The 21874-nt window shown below is 32.0% G+C and overlaps 2 protein-coding genes across 2 annotated transcripts; both read right to left on the reverse strand.

The window, feature by feature from the left end:
• Positions 1-904: 904 nt before the first annotated feature.
• On the reverse strand, positions 905-6911 carry LOC124839418 (putative cyclic nucleotide-gated ion channel 20, chloroplastic). The gene is made up of 12 exons (XM_088113679.1): positions 6218-6911; positions 5594-5785; positions 5393-5491; positions 4708-4845; positions 4211-4453; positions 3488-3754; positions 3044-3189; positions 2881-2958; positions 2529-2658; positions 1921-2167; positions 1554-1716; positions 905-1105 (listed from the first exon to the last, which is right to left on the reverse strand). Exons 1-12 carry the CDS (start codon positions 6662-6664, stop codon positions 994-996), a joined length of 2262 nt encoding a protein of 753 aa, XP_087969805.1. The 5' UTR covers positions 6665-6911; the 3' UTR covers positions 905-993.
• Positions 6912-8913: 2002 nt separating this feature from the next.
• LOC124848376 (putative cyclic nucleotide-gated ion channel 20, chloroplastic) lies at positions 8914-20338 on the reverse strand. Its single transcript, XM_088112370.1, has 13 exons — positions 20018-20338; positions 18760-19269; positions 15429-15620; positions 15234-15332; positions 14213-14350; positions 12983-13225; positions 12216-12458; positions 11825-11970; positions 11657-11734; positions 10617-10746; positions 9997-10243; positions 9701-9863; positions 8914-9452 (listed from the first exon to the last, which is right to left on the reverse strand). Exons 2-13 carry the CDS (start codon positions 19255-19257, stop codon positions 9347-9349), a joined length of 2283 nt encoding a protein of 760 aa, XP_087968496.1. The 5' UTR covers positions 19258-19269; positions 20018-20338; the 3' UTR covers positions 8914-9346.
• Between the last annotated feature and the right edge of the window lie 1536 nt (positions 20339-21874).

Below are 21874 nucleotides of genomic sequence, written 5' to 3' on the forward strand. Positions count from 1 at the left end.
AATAAACCATTAACGGGTATACATTATATCTACTCAGTCTATTACTGTTCCTACCTAATATCATAATATGTCTGGACATTTTTTTAAATATAAATTAATTAATAATTTCATTTAAAATGTGATATAGGTTTGTTGAAAATCTTAATGACTATATATAAAATCAATTTTAAAAATATATATAAAACCAATTTAAAATATTTATAGATGTAAAACTCATTTTACAAAATGTTTATGAAGTTGAATTAAATATAAATTATTTTTTAACATCTAAGTTATTTTTTATCTTTGAATTCTTATGATTTTTTTTTCTTCTCCCTTGACCTTCCACTGACTTCTCGACAGTAGTTTCAAATACATTGTATTGCACACATATAAAATATTGCACAAAATTCAAAATACAAACATCAAAATTAGTTTTCCTGATTTGTTTTCTTTCACTAATATTTTTTGTTTTTGTTTTTTTTCTTTCCTTCAAGACTAAGTTACGAGGACAACTCTTATTCACTTCATTCATAAGTTAAACATATTGTACTCTTTTACATATGAACCAAATTAGATACATTAGATTTTTTTTCTGTCTGTCATACATGAGAGAAATAATATATAATATAATAATATTTAAATAATTGATTTAAGGCTTAGATTTTAGGAATTAATTCCGAAATTTCAAACCGAAAAATTGGTCTAAACTGCTTGGTTCTAGGAAAAAAAATTCAAAATCAATTAAAAAAGAATTTTTTAATCTACAATTAGTTTTCAGTTATTCTTTTTGGATTGGTTCGATTCTAAACACCAATCATTATAACTGGTGTCTTTCCATCAATTGAATTCAATCATTGTGAAGTCTGATAAACTTAGCATGAAATTGCCAATCCAATTTAACCTTTGCAAATTTGGGGAGAAAGTGTTAAAAAATCATGTTATCTTATTCATCCTTTATTCACACCTCTAGTTTCTCACAGATCTCCATATAATCTATAACAAATCACAATCTCAATGTTTATTTTGAAAGTCTGAATTAACATGACTTAAGCGTTTCTTTCTGTATCTCCATGCAACCTGAATGCGGATTGCTGCAAGGGATCTCCAATAAGGTGATTCATACCTAAAATAACCAATTAACAAATGATATGTTAGTCATGGACTTCAAAAGAATCAAGAGAGACCTTTAGGGAAACTTCAGTTGTCTAACACAAAGGCACTAAACCAGAGTTAAAAATACATAATGCACGTAATGTACTTGTTGGAAGTCCCAGATCAACTAGTGGTAAGATCAATTTAAAGTACAGTGGATGCGGTACGAGGAAGAAGGTACGAAGGTATGTTGGAAGTCCCACATTCACTATTCAATGGTGATAAGGATAATGTCAGTTTAGAATATCTTATAATTTAGTTGACATTTCTTAACCACTCTTATAATCCTGGATCAATTTCTCAGTGAAGTTAAAGCTGTGTTTTTGCCTATTATCATTAGTTAACTTTCATTTAGTCCAAGTCAAAAGTTGAGAAGACCATGGTAAATCACAAACATAGATACAGGAGAAGAAAATGACCTTAAGGCTCCTTGAACACGCAAACTACGCAAGAATCTTGTAAAAAGGATTGTGACTTCTTGAAGGTTTTCTGCTCGGAGTGAAAGTACTTCCACATTTGTTAAGCATCTTACTGTTCTGTTGCTAAGCAACTTCTGTCCTGGAAGCCTTACTCTTCTGCCATCTGCAGGAGTACTCAAATTGATGAACTATGCTATGCTCATATAACTCTTCTACTTTTGATCTCTGATTTAGAATGTTAATTCATCAAGCACATTACCATTGCACCAAGTAATGCTACAACATGTCTCTAACAGAATAGTCTCTGAAGGAGGATACAAGTAAAAAACAAAAAAGAAAGAAGGTATATTGCTATATATTGCTATACCTGCGCTGACAGAAGAGTGCTCAAGATACCATGTCAGAAGTTCTTCACCACAAACATCCCCTTCAGATAAAGGAATTCTAGTACCATCTTCTCCTATGCTCTCCAATTTACCACGCACCACGAATACCATCTTCTCTACCACACTACCTTGACTCAAAATTCTACTTCCTTTAATGCAAGTAGTTTGTCTCAGTCTCGCACAAATGGCATCTAGGATAGGTTCATCCATCAGAGCAAATATTCGAACCTGAAGAATTTCAGATCCTCATGTCATGGTTAAAAATTGGTAGAGTGATAAAGTAAACTAAACCATCTTCAAAAACTTCAATGATTGTTCACACACTTGCCTCAATTCATAGATTCATCATGAGAATGCATAATGTTTTGCCTTCAAAGTTGTCTTAATATTTAAACTTGCGTCCAAGTATAGTTGTTTAGAAGTGGAGACCAAGTTAAGCAAACACAAAATTTTAAATGTAAGAGACTGGATGAGATCACGAAGTTAACTCAAGCTCTAAATTACATGTTGCAAACCATTCTAGTGTAAGCATGATAAAATTGTGGTAATCAAAACTAGTCATCTATGCAACAGATATTCTAGTGCTTACTCTCTTAACAAATTTGAAGAGATGGCGTCTTATATCCACTTGGAGGTCTTCTGGTAAATTCTCCATTAGCGTTGCTTCATTCACCCCCCTTGTTGCAGTCCAACTATACCGTTCAGCCTGTCGTACTCTCCTGCGTGACAAACATATCTTTTACATTCCTTTGATCCATTATTTCATATGATATGATAGCTAAATAAAATGGCAACAGTAGGCTACACCATCTAAATTTTGGCCTATAGACGTTCTATATCATAGAATTGTGATGTTTTTAACGACTTGAATCAAGAAGTAGACAAATAGTCCATTGATAATGTTGACATCATTCATGAAAAAAATTGGGAAGATATTATACCTTCTGAGGTATTCTGGCAAGCGCCTATGACTCATCCATTGCTCAACATCACCGCGTCTAAGTTGCATTTCTAGCCTCCTATAAAAGCATGGTACAACACCAAACACATTGGCACTTGACCATCAAAGTTTGCTCAAAACTTGAAGTATTAGATAGGTTCTACCTCCGTCCAAGACCTTGAAGAAAGTTCTGTATGTTTCCAATGAGAAGCGCAAAAAGAAAAAGTCCCAATCCTATGATGGCTATAGTAAAAAGGGTTTCAAACACAAAGTCGCTTGGTGTTTGGTTACCAGCCAGAGTACTGATTTGCTGCATAAAGATCAAATTGAGTATAATTTCTAGACATATTAAACCGTTGATATGCATTCACTAGTTTGAACAGTGTTGGTACTATTTGGACCTTGACAGATGACTTGATATTGAGCTAGTAAACCATTTTTATACATTTAAGATTTCTACATTGAGTTATTGAGTTGGTGTAGGAGTATCAAATTTTTCATCAGTATCATTTGATCCAGTTCATATATTGTGTACAAAATTACTGCTAAGAGAACAAAACAACTAAGAACGAAGTGAATACCAGAGCTGAATAAAAAAAGGTGCATACCTGTAATCCCCAAAATAGAGCATATATGTATTTGGTGACGATGTCTGCTTGTGTAGTAAGAGGTACAGCATTGTTATAAATCCCATAAGAAAAAGAACCGCTGGAAGAGGAATTCCAACATGCAATAGCATCTGCATTGTTGTTCCACTGGTTTGATGATAAGCCAAGCCGATTGTCCCCAACATGGCTATGTCCACAATCAATGAATGCCAGGCATCCAGGGATATGAGAACTTTGGCACGCATTTCGAAAACATTGATTAACCCTCTGAAAGAAGGGAGAGAGAGAAAGAAGAACCTTAGCAAGTTAAATGTTAACCTCAATTTACTGAATTAAAATCCCTGATTCTGATTGAATCACTCATCTTCTAAGTATACAAAGGAAACATAACTACATTAGTAATTGAATTTTATTGCCAAGACTAAAATATCTACAAGGAAAAACTTTACTAGGACATACTAATATCATATTGACAAAGCAGTTCATTCTGCCTAGAAATCTCATTATATATTATGCTAAACATATGGAGTTTCTTACGCTTTCTCTTTATGTTCTTAACAGGATTTGACGCCAGGAAAACAATTAGTATCCGATATTAGTGAATAAAATACAGGTTCTTGCCTCATGCTGAATGAAGGTGAGAACTTACTGTGCAAAAGGAAGTTTTAGTGAGGAAGAAAATTGGTACTTTTGAAATAAGCATCAAATGCCATGTTTACTCACCTGTAGAGCAAATAGGTACCAGATAGAGCCAACAACATGGCTAGCTAGAATGAAAATGAGAAGATTTATAATGAAATTTGCCCATGCTGACTCAAATATGAATCCTGCTGGAGACTGACCAAACAGCATAGGCAGAAATCTGAATAATCTGGGAATATACTGCACTAGGATCGCTGCACGCAGAACATTCTTAGCATAATTTGCTCCCCTCAATGATTTTGGTAGTACAGACAATAACATGATCTGGATAGTTTTTAAGAGAGATGAAAGTTATTCAAGTGCGTGCACGTTATATCTATTTGTTTTTAACAATTAACAGTAGTTGCTGTTGTCAATGAACTCGAGAACAAATATAAAAAAAGCATTCATGTTTAAATTTTTAGGCTTGCATATTTCATGATAAATACATCTAGATACTTAATAGTAAGTTCCAAGGAGCAAACTCAGTGGAAAGAAAGAAATGTCCCTAAGGAAGAATGTAAATCGGAAGAAATTACCTGAGGAAGAGGAAATACAACAAACAAGTCAACAAGAAAATAACCCTTAAGGTAATGAAATGCAATTTGTTTTGGATGATCAACTAAATCTCCAGCACCAACCACCCTTGACTCAGGAGAAACAAAAGCCAACCTAAACTGTGACAAGGGAAATTGGTAGAGTTATTTAGCCTGAAATTTTGGAAAGGAAGAAAACTAAATAACTATTGTGATACTTGGTAAAACACTGAGAAAGTCCTAATATAATAGTTCTATTCCAGTCCATTCTTTATAAGTTGGTTGAAATGAATAAATAAATAAATACTGTACTTTGTGTATTGGAAGAACAATCCTCAGCAATTTATAGATTAATAACTGTTTCAAATAAAGGATGGCTGTAATGGAAGTGATGGGTAACAAAACAAGTTTTCAGACATACTTGCAGAAAGGAAAAATTCCATTGAATATGACAGTTATCCTTTGAGTTGGATTTTGTTATTAGCCTAAATCCTTTTAGAATAGCGTTAGAAAACTCTTCTGACTCATTTATCAGAATATTCATTCATGCAAAGCCAATAACATTGACTAAACAAAAATGTTTTGCAAACTAAGAACTGTTACTCTATGAATATATATGGATGTGAAAAAGGTTAGAGAAGGAGGAATAGGAGGGCGAACTTATAAAAGATGCTTATTGGGAATTTACCTGGAGAAGAATGTGAAGGAAATATATGAAGTCATTCATGGTTCTAACTATAACAAGTGCTTTTGTCAATTTCCAGTTGATAACTATACAATTATGATCCTGCACCGGAGAAATGCAAATTTAGTTTTCACAGTTGCATATCATTAGAACTTGTAAAATTTGTGTAACTAAATAAAAGGAAAATAATATTATAACTCATACCTGCCGAACATAGAGTAAGAAGAAAAATAATGGATCCACAAAAATTGCAACCAAGCAAAAACTGGCAAGAACCTTGTTCCATTGTTGTATGAATTTAGAGTGAGGATTCATAACTCCAGGAACAAAAGATGAACACAGAGAACAAAATTTTCTTGCAAATACTTTGGCATCCCCATTAAGAGCATTCTGAAACTGTAAACATTGAAAACTGAAGCACAGATGGCAATATGAAAGTGATAGCAAATGATATATGTCTACAAAGGAAAATGGAAAAGTTTACAATAAGATAAAGTGTAATAATAAAGAAAAGCCTGTAGGAGCCTTTGGAAAATGAGAATTAGATAAAACGCAAGACATCACGAAATTGTTAATTGACAATACTTTTATTGACTCTCAAATTGAACAATGACAACAACAGTAAAATTTTAACAGTGAAGTGAATGAAAAGCTCTAAAGAACTTAAGAATTTTGTTGAGAGTATAATACTAATGAAGCTGTGGAGTGTAAAGAGTGGTTTCTTTGTAATGAACACAAAGACCACATCTAGAAGAAATTCTTCTACTACATATCATGTAATCAAAGGCAATTGAAACAATAATTTATTATAGGAAGAAAGACAGACACCTTCGGATCAGGTATATTACAAGCTTTTGGATTTCTTAGCCGAGAAGACTTGAAGTAAGAAGGACAAGTAGTACAATAAGGATCATTACAAATTCCCAGTTTCCCAGATCTCAGTAAATGTTCATTTATGCTATCATAGCTTTTATGCCAGTACTTTGAAGCCGTGCTGTCAACAGTAGAAAATTCATCTGTGCTCTCCTGTGCTATGTTTCCTGTTACAACTATACTATGCTGCATAAGATTATCACTTTCTGATGTAGCATATAATGAACCGCTATCTCCCACGAGACTAGTTTCTACCTCATATGACTCCATGGGAATAGAAACTGATGCACTTTGTTTCCCGGATAAAAGCCTTTGAAATTTAGAATGCAAAGTTTCATGATATGGTTGTGCATCAGTTTCTTCTGGTATCTTCTGCAGCTCATCATTTTCAAAACTAGCCATGCTTCCTTGACAATTCTGTTATCTTTTTACATTCAGTATATATATTATGAACAATAACAATTTTAGAATCTAATAATTCAATTCAGCTAGAAACTTGAAAGAGGAGAATACAAATTATAAGTCTGTAACTACTTTAGTTTCAGAAAGCCAAAAACTGTACAACTGTTACAAAGACTGATAGATTTTAATGCAACATAAGGGAACTAAGTTTCTTGAGCCTTTCTCAAAATTTACTGCTAACATTTTTCCTGATAATGAACTCGCCTATTCAAAACTATAGAACACAAATTTATGAACAAGGTGGTGTTTAAACTGAATATAACCAAGCAAAACCAGTTTGAAGTTTTCTAAGTGAAAAGTCAACACCTTGATCCCGTCAAGTTTACATTACATCATGCATTTTTCAAAGTAAACAAGACACCTTAGGGGATGCTAATATACCATAAAATTTAAGATCTCAGAAATAAAAACGTTGAGTCAAATGAATAAAAAACTGATCTTTGAGATTTTGAAAACTTGAAGTTTGAATAAAAGATTATTATAACATGAATTTTGTATAACTGTGGGGAAAAAATTATTAAAAAGTCTTACAAAGGATGTGATATAAAGTAAGATAGCAACCCTTGCATTGCAGATGAGAGTTGAAGAGTTTGAAAATGTCAGTTATGACATAAGATTGTGAATAGATTATGTGTTCAAACTTGCAGCATTAATTAGTGTGAATTGTTTTGAATATAAAACTATGAAAGCTTTTAGTTTACTTTATCATTTTTTTATTTGTCTAACTTTGTTTGTTCTCTCTAAAGTTTTGATGGAAGTAAAGTAGAAGGTAACATTGTCTACTTTGGAGCAAAGGGTAGTGTGTCACTCACAGCTTCACTTATCCTTTTTAACTTTATTAATTATCTTAATTTTTAAAGAAATATTACTTATTTTTTTAAATTTATTCTCAAGTAAATTATACTAGTGTTTTATTTACAGAACTTAAAAATAATGCGTTTATTAAAGAAGTAAATTCATTTTAATGTATAACTCATTTTAAATTGTTCTTAATTTGTGTCAAAAATATAAAAATGCTCAATAAAAATGCTCAACATTAATAACACTATTATTATAATTATTGTTAAATTTAAATATATTTCTAATCCCTATAAAGATAGTGTCGCTTTTATTCTCGGTAAAACTGTTTATATATATATATTGCTTTTAATATTATGTTTCATTTAAAAAAATATATATTTTATCCAAAATTATAATTTATGTTCTATATTTAGTTTTATATTATAGTATTAAATTATTATAAAATATTTTTTTCCTATATCTTAATCATTTATTTCTAAATAAAAAATAATAAATATATTTGATCATTTTAGTATTAGGGGTTAGATATGTTTTTAGTCTCTAATCTATTAAGCGAATTTGTTTTTAGTGTCTCTAGTAAGGTACATTTTAGTCCTCCTCTTTCAGGAAACCTTAATTTTTCGTCCTCTAAAACTAACGACTTTAAAAAGAAATTGAGCTGGCTAACGGTGAAGTGTCACGTCATTTTTTTTTTCCGACACTGGGTCAATCTGTCCCTCACCGTTTGGTTACCATCACCATTCAATCGTCATAACCCTTCGGTCATTACCAATACCGTTTACATGATAGTTTAGAGACTAAAAACATATTTAACTTTAGTATTAATATATTAATATTATATGTAATATAAAACATTATGATTTTTTTTTTCTAATTTTGTATGAACTAATTAATAATTGAAGTAATTAAACATTTTTTTGATTTTTAAGAATTACTACATATATTTATAAAATAAAAAATAATGTTAATATGAAACTAAGTTTGAAGAAAGTATTGTGCCATTTGCTTTTGGTTTTATATAAATACATTTAAGAATTTTTCAATATTAAATATATGTTGAATTATTGAAATTCAGGTAAAACTGATATAATTATTTTTTTTATGTAGATTTTATCTTTTTATAATGAGTCGACTATTTACTCTAGAATAATTAATTTTAATATTTATTAAAACCTTCAAATACTATTTGGTTTTATTTTATTTGAATTGATTAATATTTTAATTATTTTAAACATTAAATAACTATAAACAAGCTATGATGCCCGATATTATATATGTATTGAATATGACACATACGATACGTCGGTAAGTTTATTTTTAAAATAATAAGATGTTATATGTGTATTTAAGTACTGATGTTTGATATTATTTAATTTTAAATAAACATGTAAACAAGAAAGAGTTCGGAATACATTATAATATTGGTTTGCACATATTGATCAAAATTTATTAAAAACAAAAAATGTGAGTCTTGAATCCAATTTAATAATAGTTTTTGCTTCTTCCACCCATCATTATTATCATTCTCCCTCGTGAACTCTTGCGCACTTGTACTTTTTTTTCTTCTGATGCGTGTTGCTTGTTCAACAAACTTTCTCTCCACTATAGCATCATCCTCGTTTGCACATAACACATTTCTATTCTCAAAATAGAATGTTTTTTGAGTGTATACACAATAAACTTGGAGGTGAAATTAATTTACAATTTGGTTGCTTTGATAAAAAATGACGCCCCTGTATGAGGTAACAACCTAGTGAAACTACTATATTGGATTGGAGATCATAAAAACTGTATGAAAAGTGGAACCCAAAACCTCAATGTTCAATCTGATGGTGTGGAATTAACACGACTTAGCCGTTTCTTCCTGTATCTCCATGCAACTTGAATGCGGGTCGCAGCAAGGGATCTCCAATAAGGTGACTCATACCTAGTGTAACACAATTATCAAATCATTAAGAAAACCCTGGATTTGAAAACAGATATTTGCATTCATTTATAATCATTAAGCCTAATTCAATCTCACAAAACCAGCTTGTAAAGTGAGGTTTGTATTCATTTATATATTCTAAATTGGTTTTACCTCTAATCGATGTAGGACTTCCGACGTAAAATGTTAAAAAGATTAAGTTGAACCATACATCTATATAGATACAAGAAGACAAGGGATTGATTCACCTTAGGGCTCCTTGGACGCATGGGCTCCGCAAGAATCTTGTGAAAAGGATTGTGACTTCTTCAAGGTCGGAAGCAGAGAGTGCAAATGACTCCACATTTGTTAAGCACCTTACTGTCCTGTTGCTGACCAATCTCTGTCCTGGAAGCCTTACTTTTCTACCATCTGCAAGAGAGATCAAATCGTTGAACCATTCAGTTTCTTATTTAGTACAGGTCTAGGTTGTTGATCATTGCAAATTCTTCTGGTCTACTCTAAAATATTAACAGGCATTGTGACATATAGCTTACTGATATACCTGTGCTGACTGAAGAATGTTCAAGATACCATGTCAGAAGTTCCTCACCACATGCATCCCCTTCAGATAGAGGAATTCTGGTTCCATCTTCTCCAATGCTCTCCAATTTACCACGCACCACGAATACCATCTTTTCTACTAGACAACCATGACTTAGAATTTTACTTCCTTTAATGTGTGTCTTTTGTCTTAGTCTCTCACAAATGGCATCTAATATAGGCTCATCCATCAGAGCAAAAATCCGAATCTGCAGATAGTTCAGGTCCAGCCAGATCCTCAGATTATGGATCCAAATTGGTACAAAATCTAAAAGAAAATAAAACCATCATTATAATGAACTTAGGGTTGGTTGACATGCTTTGGCTTTTGCTACTCATGGATTGAATTTCCTGATTAAGATACATAAAACTTTTCCTTTAAACTGGCTTTCAGTTTAAACTTTCATCCAAAACTAGCAGCTTACAAGTAGAGAGACATAAAGGAAACTAAAATTTAAATAAATCAGTGACTGACATTATGAAGTTTGCCTTACATTTAAACCTCAAAATTATAATATACTAGAAGTGAAATCATGATAAAATAGAGTAGTTATCACTCATTTAAGACGTAGGTGTGCATACTTTCTTAACAAATTTGAAGAGATGGCGTCTTATGTCTCTCTGCAGATCTTCTGGCAAATTCTCCATTAGCATTTCTTCATTCACCCCCCTTGTTGCGGCCCAGCTGTACCGTTCAGCCTGTCTTACTCTCCTGCACACAAGATATGCTCCATAATTTGAAGTCCCATGATACAACATACCTGAATAAAAATGAAAGTAGTGCACATACTATTTTTCTAAGCACTGAAGCCTATATGCATGTCATACTATAAGAAGATTGGTTGCTTCCCATATATGCATGCTAGATTAACATTCATGTGCTGCACTGAGTTATATTATATTAAAAAAAGAATTTGATATTTAAAAATTTGAATCATGTATTAATATATTAATGAATTATTTCCATCAGAAAGACATTATTAAGTCAAAATTATAAATTATTTAAAATTTAAATCTACATTAAGGAATAAGATTTTGATGAGTTCTTTCTGACAAGATACTAATGGATTCGAATTTTGAATTGTTTGTAATAAGACAATAATAGAATTTCAAACTTTTAATACTTTTAGAATAATTTATTAGGCATGGAGGAAAACTGTGACGTGTCAAAATTTTGGGGAGACACTAGTGTCAAAAGTGACCACTTAGTAGAGTTTATAAATCATGTTCTCCTTTTATATATTATACTGATTGACGGCCTGAATCACCACATAATTCAACAGGATACCCAATAACATGTTCAGACTTTACCTATTCTGCAAGATTACATGTACTACTAATGTATAGAATGACTAATAATATCTAAAATAATATCTAATAAAGACATATTAAGGACAGATGAAAAAAATTCAAAATTTCCATTGTCTCTCTTTAAAATCCTTCAGAACCAGCTAACTTAACTTTGGCAGCTAAAAGAGCATTTGTATCTTTGAAAAACAAACTTCAATAATTGGCTGGGAGAGGATGGAGAATTAACAACCAAGCAGTGACTTCAATAATTGACAAATGTGCCTTTTGGTAATGCTGACATAATTCATAATAAGAATGAGAAAATTTTATACCTTCTTAGATCTTCAGGTAATCGCCGATGGCTCATCCATTGCTCAACATCACGACCTCTAAGTTGCATTTCCAGTTTCCTGTGAAAAGAATAAAAGAAAACATATTGTAATAAGAAAAGCAATAGAACTAACTGTAAAGATAATCTTGTAGAATTAGGTAAGTTCTACCTCCGTCCAAGAGCCTGTAGAAAGTTCTGTATGTTACCAATGAGAATTGCAAAAAGTAAGAGTCCCGATCCTATGATGGCCATAGTAAAAAGGACTTCCCACACAAAATAGCTAGGAATTAGATTACCAGCCAGAGTACTGACTTGCTGTATCAAGAACATCCAGGGCATAACTGTTAGATTTGTTGATTAGATATTAAATGATTGATGTGGTTGCTTTAATATTTAGGAGTATGAGTACAAATTAGAGTTTCTGTGACCTATTTAGCAAGGAGTTCAACTTTTGTATAATTTCTACACGAGAGAGAGAGAGAGAGAGAGAGAGAGAGAGAGAGAGAGAGAGAGAGAGAGAGAGAGAGAGAGAGAGAGAGAGAGAGAGAGAGAGAGCAAACCTGGAATCCCCAAAAAAGAGAGTACACGTATTTGTTGACTACATTAGTTTCTATAATAAGTGGTACAGCAGACTGATAAACCCCATAAGTGAAACCAGAGGAATCCATACAAGCAACAGCATCAGTATTGTTAATCCACGGATTTGATGTGAAATTTGGATGACCACGTCCACAATCAATGAACTTCATGCATCCAGGTATATTAGAGTTATGACAGGCATTCCGCAAACACTGATTAACCCTCTGGAAGAAGAAAGTGGAAGAAAAGCAGAAAATAAATTCAATGCTACCTTTCATTTACCAAATTAAATTCGTGATTCTAATTGAACCAGTCATCTTTAAAGCATCCTAGGAGACATTTGTAGACCAATTTCATTTCAGATATTGCAATAGCAATAGGAGGATGTCATATATATATTGGTAAACCACATCATGTTTTGATAAATCTCATAGCATACAACAACAACAACAATAATAATAATTACAATTATGATTATTATTATTATTATTGTTTAATATTAATACACAACCACAATGAAATATGCATTTAAGTGAATCGAGTTTTATTTATTTTGCCTTTTCCTTTGGCTCTTATCATGGTCCAAGGGCAGGCATCCAATTTGTAGCCTATGCTACTCATTAACAACATCATTGGGAGCTTGGCTCCTCTCCAAGGAAAGGTGAGAATTTAGTGGACATTCATTACGTATACTGACGACAAAATTCAATATTTTTTTAAAAAGCAAGTTTAATGCTATGTCCCTCACCTGAAGACCGAAGAGGTACCAGCAAGAGCCAACAACATGACTAGCAAGCATAAAAATGAGAAGATTTATAATAAAATTTGCCCAGGCTGACTCAAATATGAATCCTGTTGGAGATTGGCCGATCAGCAGTGGCAGAAACCTGAATAATTTGGGAAAATATTGCACTAATATTGCTGCACGCAGAAGATTCTTGGCATAATTTGCTCCCGACAAGGAATTTGGTAGGACAAATAATAACATTATCTGCACATAGTTTACCACGTATGTCAAGGAATTTGGTGAGTAAACAAGCTCCTGATAGCTTTATCTTGTTTTGCAGATTGAAAACTCTTCCTTTGCTATGCACGTACTAATCTCCATGGACAGATGATTACTCGGGAAGATACAGAAAGGAGAAACCAATTTGGTCAACTCCAAACCAATCGTGCATGATATCGTAAAAACCAAGAAGTTCAATAACAAAAACAAGCTTCTAATGTTAGACAAGTAATTGGGTCGGTCAAATTGGATTCCAAGTTCAATAGTTGAATATTGTTGAACTAGCACATAATTAATGAGTGTGCGCGTGATAAACTTACCATGCGACTTTTTGTAATATTGTTACCATGAATCCTTATAGACCGTACTTTAACATTTTAAGCATTTTTTGAATTTAAAACCATAACATTGATGCTATTAACATATAGAATAACAGCAGGCTATTATAGCATATAAAGCATGAAAAAAAATATATATACAAAGAAAGTGAAATAATTTCTTTACGGTAGGATTATTAAAACAAAGTATCAATTCGTTATAGTAATTAAAATATAGTGTTGGAAGTCTCACATCAACTGAAAATAAGGTCAATTCACAATATATAAGTGTATGCAAACGTTACCTTACAAACTAGTTTTGTGGAGTTGAGTTATACTTAAAATACATTTCTTAACATAGGCTCAGAATTATACACTATCATAAAAATCCTTAATAGCATTTTACTCATGTTTTCCCTTATTGTATGACAAGATAACTAGAAAACAGAATTTATTGATTGCCGAGAAAAAACGAGTAAATCTTCATAATCGGATGCTAGATGCTAGGCTAATATACTACTACCATGTAATTCAAAATGAAAATTGTGTGGCCTTTACAATGGATGTAAGATATCCTAAATCTAGACAAGCATACTCAGAAAAAAAAAATGAAAACAATTTCCATAGGGAAAAAGAAAAACAAGAAGAACTTTACCTGAGGAAGAGGAAATACAACAAATAAGTCAATGAGGAAATAACCCTTTAGGTAATGAAGAGCAATTTTCTTTGGATGGTCAACTAAATCTCCAGCACCAACCACCCTTGACTCACGAGAAACATAAGCTAACCTAAACTGTAAACAGGCAACTTCATAGAGTTATTGAAGCTTTAAATTTTGAAAACGAAGCAAACTAGGCTAAAAACTTAACCATGTTTAAGATTCAGGACAGTGCTATTTTTCTTTGCTTTTCCTTTTGAACTTAACTAATGAACAACAAAGTATAAGACACGTGGGAGTAACTTATACTATCAACAAGGACAAGTCCAGTCTATTTAGTATTTGTGCCTTTTAATCATTTCTAATTTTTAATTCTCATCTAGTATTATTAGAGATAGATAATTCTATTACATTTTTGTTGTAATAACTAGTTGAGATAGTTTTCTGTTCGTTACAATTGTATACAAAACCTTTGTTTGATCAACAAAATTCACAACATTCTTTTCTCTCGCTTCAATATGGCATGAGTTGAAACTTTTCCTCCATGCTTTGATTCTTAGCATGTTTCTGCTTGTCTCTTAGATTCCTCATGACTATCATGACACTGTATGGTTTACTCATCAGCAAATAATATATATACTATTGGATTTGGAAAATGTAGGAACAAGGCTCTATACTTGATAGATATATGGAGCAATTGTCTTGAATGGGGTGTGGTTAAGTGAAATTATGGGTGGGTAACCAAACAGGATGTAGACATACTTGCAGAATGAGATAGTAACATCTTATTTGAATAGAATAAACTCCCTTTAAGTTGGCTTATACGAAACTAAACTCTGTTATTATGCTGAAGGACATGCATCAGAATATATACCTTCTCAAAACTAAGAACATAGATTAATAAAAACCTGGCATCAATGACAGAGTTTGACCATTATATGAGGAAAAGGATTTGCACAAATGAAAATTCAGGGGATAGGAGAAAGGGTTTACGAAAAGGTAATTAACGAGACGATACCTGGAGAAGAATGTTAAGGAAATAAACAAAATCATTCACGCATCTAACTAAAGCAAGTGTTGTTGCCAATGGCCAGTTGATAACAATGCATTTATTCACCTGCATAATGAACAGGAAAAATGAAGAGTAAATTTGTAAATAGAAAGAGTGACATCTAGAACTTGCTACTTTGTAGTTAATGGAAAATAAGCGTACCTTCTCCACATAGAGTGAAAAGAAAAACAATGGGTCCACAAAAATACCAATTAAGCAAAAAATGGCCAAAAATTTGCTCCACTTTTGTACAACTTTAGCGTGAGGGTTCATAACTCCAGGAACATAAGAAGAAAATAAAGAAGGAAGTTTCCTCACAAAACTCTTGGCATCCCCATAAAGAGCATTATGGAACTGCATTCAAAATATGAACAAAAGTAGACTTAATTATGGAAAGTGATTGTCAATGACGAATGTCTACAAAAAGAAATGGAAAATGTTACAATAAGATTAATGATAATGATACAGTAAAGTTTGTAGCAGATAACAAGTATTGGATAAATAATGAGACAACTTAAAGTTGCTAGTTGACAATACTTTGATTGCCCCTCAAAGTGAACCAGGACAAATAGTAATAGCCTTAGTGGTAGCAAATCAATGTTCATTGACACAGCTTGAAAATAAGAATTTTGTTAAAAGTATAGTAACAAGGACAATCTTGAGGATTACGAGAGTGGTTTCCCGCAATGTACCCATATTAAGAGGATACAAGGATCATATGATAGTAGACAATACTATAAACATACCAATTGTCAGATTAAGGCACCACAAATTAGTAAATCACAATTATTCGGAAACTATTTAGTGAATTACACTTGCAATATCCTCTCTTCTCTCTCTTTTTTTGTATTTTCTTCTGATATAGTAAAAAAATTTATCAATATCTAATATTTCCCATTGGAAATTTTCATGAGTTAAAAGAGTGGTGCCTTCAACTTCGAGAATATAACTCAGAAATTTATTTTTCTTGTTGCTAACAGATGTTTTCTCTTGGTGCATCACCAAACAAGTGTTTAAGCAAAAGAAAAATATTTTCTTCTAAATCACACATTAATTAGTGTAAATACTTGACTTCTTGTATTAGTCAGGATTTTTTTAGAGATAGGTTTGGTTTGCCTTAATATAGGATTTTTCAATTTCATGGGTTTTGGTTTGGTCCCCCCATGTGTTTGTATTGATTTTTTCTATTTTCTATATATTATACATATCCTCTAGGGAGCATGTGATTGTTGAGATTTGATATGTGAACCTAGTTGAGATGTCCTATTCTCATAGTGCTGCTTTTTAGAGTGATGTCTTAATAAAAATAAAACTCATAAATAATCTGTTACATACCTGAGTACGTAAACTAGCCAAATACAACCTCTCACACTCTCACAACACGAAACAAAACAATAAGCGAATGATAAGGAAGAATGAATCTCTTTTATTGATGGCAATATCTGAATAAACAAAAGTAAACAATAATTGGGAGCATAACCTCCGTCAATTACTTTGGGAGCATAACCTCCCTCACAAGACGGTAGCCGCCTGTCAACAACTCAATATTCAAAAGCATACCTTTAACCCTGGACTCTCCTTTATTTCTAGTAATTATTTCCTAAATAAAATATTTTCCTAGAATAAAATATTTCCCCCTAGAATAAAATCTTTCCCCAGAATAAAATATGAATATTGTTCTAAATAAAATATTTCCCTAAGATATATTCTTATTTACTATAATTATTTCTAAATATTTCCTGCCTATCCTAACTGGGACAGTTAGGATAGTCACTCTTCAACCGATCGGGTTCAGCTCCCGTTCGGCTTACTTCCCCTTGTTTATTACCGTTCGGCTCCAGCTCTTCACCGCCTTCCACCGTTCGGCTACCGTCCGGCTACCTTCGGCTTTTCCGGTCAATACCGTTCGGCTTCACTTTCCTCCTACCTTCCTTCTCCTTCTCATATACTTTCCAAACCTTATTATTACCCCCTACTTTATACCGTAACATAATCTGAATTTTATAAAATAATGACTACTAATGATTTACCAAAATTAAATAGCAATTATAGTTTCTATGCTTCAGCTAAATCGGGCCTAAGGACTAACAATCTTTCTCGTGAATATAAATCCAAATGACTAGCTACTTAAACAAAGTGTTTTTCGCAGCAAAACCATTCAACATATTGATTATTAAGATATTATTAAAATATGGTGATTTCAAAATGCAAAAAATAAAACACAATTATAAAAGTAGAGAAGTACAATCATCTTGTTGATTGAGAGTAAAAACTATATTACAAGGATATGCATAAATATGAAAACAATAGCTGCTACAGTGGTGCGGTTGAAAAAGTGAAGAATGAATATTTATTGAATAGGAACAATCTTCAGGTCTAACCCAGTATGAAAGCAGCATGAAAAGAGAAAAAAACTGCCAAATTTCATCTTAAAACCTAGTGAAATTATCCTACAAATATATAAACATCACCCTAAAAATTGAGTCAACCATGCAGGAGTTCCCAACACTCCTGCCACATATGTCTGCCAGAACAGACTACTCTACAGAATAGGCTATTGACCAAGATGGGCTGTGTGCTCTCTGATACTATGTGAGAGTTCTTCTTAGAACCTAGTGGCACTAAGTGAAGTTGTTCAGCAAATATATAAGCAACAGCCAAAAATTGAGACAGACATGTGGAACTTCCTAACAATTCCTTCACAGATGTTTGTCAGAATAGGCTACCTTGCCAGAATGACTTATTTATCAAGATGGATTATATGCTTTGATACTTTGCCAGAGTTCACCTTAAAACCAATTGATTTTAAGTTCTTCAACAGATATGTATGTAGCACTCCAAGAATTGGCACAAACAATGTGAAACTTCTTGACACCCCCCTTCCAGAGATACCAATTATAATAAGTAATTGATTAAGATGTGCTATAGGATCTGATACCATGTCAAAGTCATCTCAAAACCAATTGATATTAAGTGATATTGCCCAACAAATATATAAGCAACACCCTTAGAATTTAAGCCAGCATTGTGGGACTTTGCAACAAAAACAGGGTGCTCCACCGAAGTCAGACAGATACTAAACTCTCCTACATGCCTCACATTGTGAGACAACCAAATCCCCTAATCTGTTATCCTCATACAAATATCAACTGCTGCTAATTCTGACCCAAACTCCTAATTACTACCACCAATAGCTAAACTGAGTCTTGTGCTACATTAGTTTGGTCCGTCTAGCTCCTGGCCCAATCCCCTTCTTCCTAACATAGACCTGCTTAACTAAAGGTCCATCTATTAACAGCCTACTTAAAAACTACTTTAGTACAACTGAACCAAATACCTACAAATTATTATTATACCATAGTGACATCCTGATCGTTGCCAAAATAAAGGTCCACAACATGAAAACAAGCATCTAAAGTAAAATGTTTGTCTATGCACTAAATAACTGAAGACAACTGAAACTATAGTCTGTTTTAGGATGAAGGATACAAACCTTTGGATCCCATCTAGCAGAAGATTTTGGATTTCTTTGCTGAGAAGCATTGAAGTAAGTAGGGCAAGTAGTACAATAAGGATCATTGCACATTCCCAGTTGCCCAGACCTTAGTAAGTGTTCATTTTTTCTATCATAGTCACTATTTTGGTAATTTGAACTTGAGCCATGGAGAGTAGAAAAATTATCTGTCTTTCTGTCATCTGCTTTGTTTCCCGATACAACATGCTTCTGCAAAAGATTTCCAGTTCCAGTGGTAGCATATAATGGACCACTCATATGCATATAGGGTGTTTTTCTCTTGCTCAGAAGTGGACCAGTATGTCCCACAAGGCTAGTTTCTTTCTCATATGACTCCAAGGAACTCATGGGAATAGAAATTGAAGCGCTTTGAGTCCTGGTTACCATCCTTCGGAATTTAGAATCCGAAGGTTCATCGTATGGTTGTGCATCTGTATCCGACAACATTGGGCGCTTGTCATTCTCAAAATTAGCCATGTTTTGATTATTCTGCAATTTTTTACAAAGTTAGCAAAACATCCAATGCATATATATTTCTGCATCATATCAGCAACTCTAAATCAAATACTGAAATTTAACTTGAAATGTGAAAAGGGGGAATGTAAAATTAAAAAGTGGTTTAGTGCATGAAAAAGCCAAATACTATACAGCAGTAACAGAACCAGATTGAATTTAATACAGATACCAGTATTAACTTTCCCTTGCATTTATATTCCACATTGATCCTTTACCAAAACTCAGTAGGCTGCAATTCATTTTCCAGACGAATACTTCTAGCATTTCAGGACTATTAAACACCAACAAGATGATGAGGATGTGTGATCATACAACGATTAAAAGGGGTACTTAATCTAGTGTTGCAACTTACGAACACAATAGTGAAATCTAGTTGTGAATTTATATCACCTACTTACTCACTAGAAATAGAACATATATTTATTCAAGATAAAAATAATCAACTCCCTTATCTAAAATCCTCTGGAGCTTGAAAAGAACTAAATAGTTATCCATTGACCAAAACCAATGATACCAAAACACTGATGCATGAATCAGCAACCTCTACATGCATTCCAAAAACTTAGGATACACATACATACTGTAATATACAGAATTGAAAATTAGCAATAGCTTTGGAATCAGTAGAAGAATTCTAGCACGATGAAACGAGGCCAACATTGTGCAAAGGCAATGATCAAGCAATAATTAAGGAAAACAACACTGATCAGAATTCAGAAACCTGGTGAGGAACGAATTTCCCGGAGAAGAGTCAAAACCCAAAACACCCGCCAGCTTTTTTACATCCAATTAAGAGAAAGATTGAACTTTTGAGAGCTTCGAAATTCACGGGGGGCACTGGAGAGGAGATTCTCACAAAAGGGTAGAATCAGTTTAAGGAAAAAACGAGAAATGAACAGAGGTAAACACCAAGAGGTGTAAGAGTGAAAATGTGAGTTTGATATGAAGTGAGCGTGTGTGATGAAGAATTGAAAGTTGAAATTAGAGTTGGAAATGGATTTGGACAGTCATTCTGTGAGAGGGATGGCTTCCTTTGATTTTTTTTTTTTTAAATTTGTTTATTAGTCCTTGGAATGTGCGCTACGGCATAGAAACATGTAAAGGTCTATCCTTTTCAAATGTTTTCTCCCAGAATACAATGACTTTCTTCCTCACTTTAACTTTTATTTATCTGTATAAAATATTTGTATATTTAAATATGAACAATGTTTCTAATAAACATAATTTAGAAAATAGAGAAATCAAGAAGATAAAATAAGTATAAAAGCCTTCCTTTTTACAACAATGACAGTGAAAGTATAATCTTTTACCTTGTAATACCACGTTCTATCAAAATCCCACACCAAACTTTCTATTTTCTTGCTTTATCTTAGGTTCTTTGATTATTTTGGTTCTTTTCCTAGAACTTGCCTACCAGCAAAGCAATGAGTTAAGGTATATTGTTATACTGAGGAGTAGTAGGAAAATTAGTCAACTTTATTAAAAAAAACTTATATATATATATATATATATATATATATATATATATATATATATATATATATATATATATATATATAACATTTTTTGCTTTATTTAAATTAGATAACACCATGATGAAAGGCATAGCTCCTTTCAAATATATTAACTGTATACTTTAAATTTAACTTTATTTATTAAGTCAAAGAAAGAAATAATAACTTCATAATATGAAACAATTCATTGTTTTTAAGAACATGAATTAAGATTAACGGTTCCTTTGATACTGTCCAAAAAACATGGAAAGAAAATTTATGTAAGAATACAATTTTTATTAATTAATGCTTTGTTTATTTGAGAGAAACGGTAAAAAGAAAAGAAACGAATGAAATAAGATTTAAAACTGATTTCTTTGAATTAAAGAAAATTAAACATAAAAAGAAGAGAAAAACAGAATATAAATTATTCGATTATGTTATATAATAATTTTTATATATTTATATATTTACAAAATCATTTTTTTTAAATTTGCTTAATGTAAAAAATAGCTTTTAAAAATATAAGTTATAATTAAAATGAAAAAATTATTATCAAATCTCAGTAAAAGGTTATATTTAAAATAATAATATAATCAAAATAAATTGCTTCACAAAATATCAAAATTTAAATTATTTTAATTTATTTATTATTTTCATATTTATATTTATATTAATATTTTTAGTATATTTATATATTAGAAAAAAAACGTATATTTCTCTATTTTAATAAATAATATTATAATATACTAATAATATAATTATTAAAAAACTATTTTATAACCTAATATAACAAAATTTTGTGGATATTTCCACTCTACTTTTACGGCATGTGATTGTTTTCTAATTGGCTTTCCCCCACGGAATAAAGAAAAAGAATAAAAAAAAATGTTGACAGTTGGCAAAGACTTCCTTTTGGTCAAAAATACATTCCAAATAAATATGATTTTTTCACATTCACCAAACTCAGATACGACACATAACCAATATATTTAATTCCCCGTTGTCGTTTATCAATTTAATAAATATGTATTAAACTCAATAGTTACATATATCTTACTGGATAAAATCAGGTAAAATATTGA

Source organism: Vigna umbellata, chromosome 4 (assembly GCF_029865625.1).
Source record: "Vigna umbellata cultivar VRB3 chromosome 4, Vumbellata_1.0, whole genome shotgun sequence".
Taxonomy (NCBI): Eukaryota; Viridiplantae; Streptophyta; class Magnoliopsida; order Fabales; family Fabaceae; genus Vigna; species Vigna umbellata.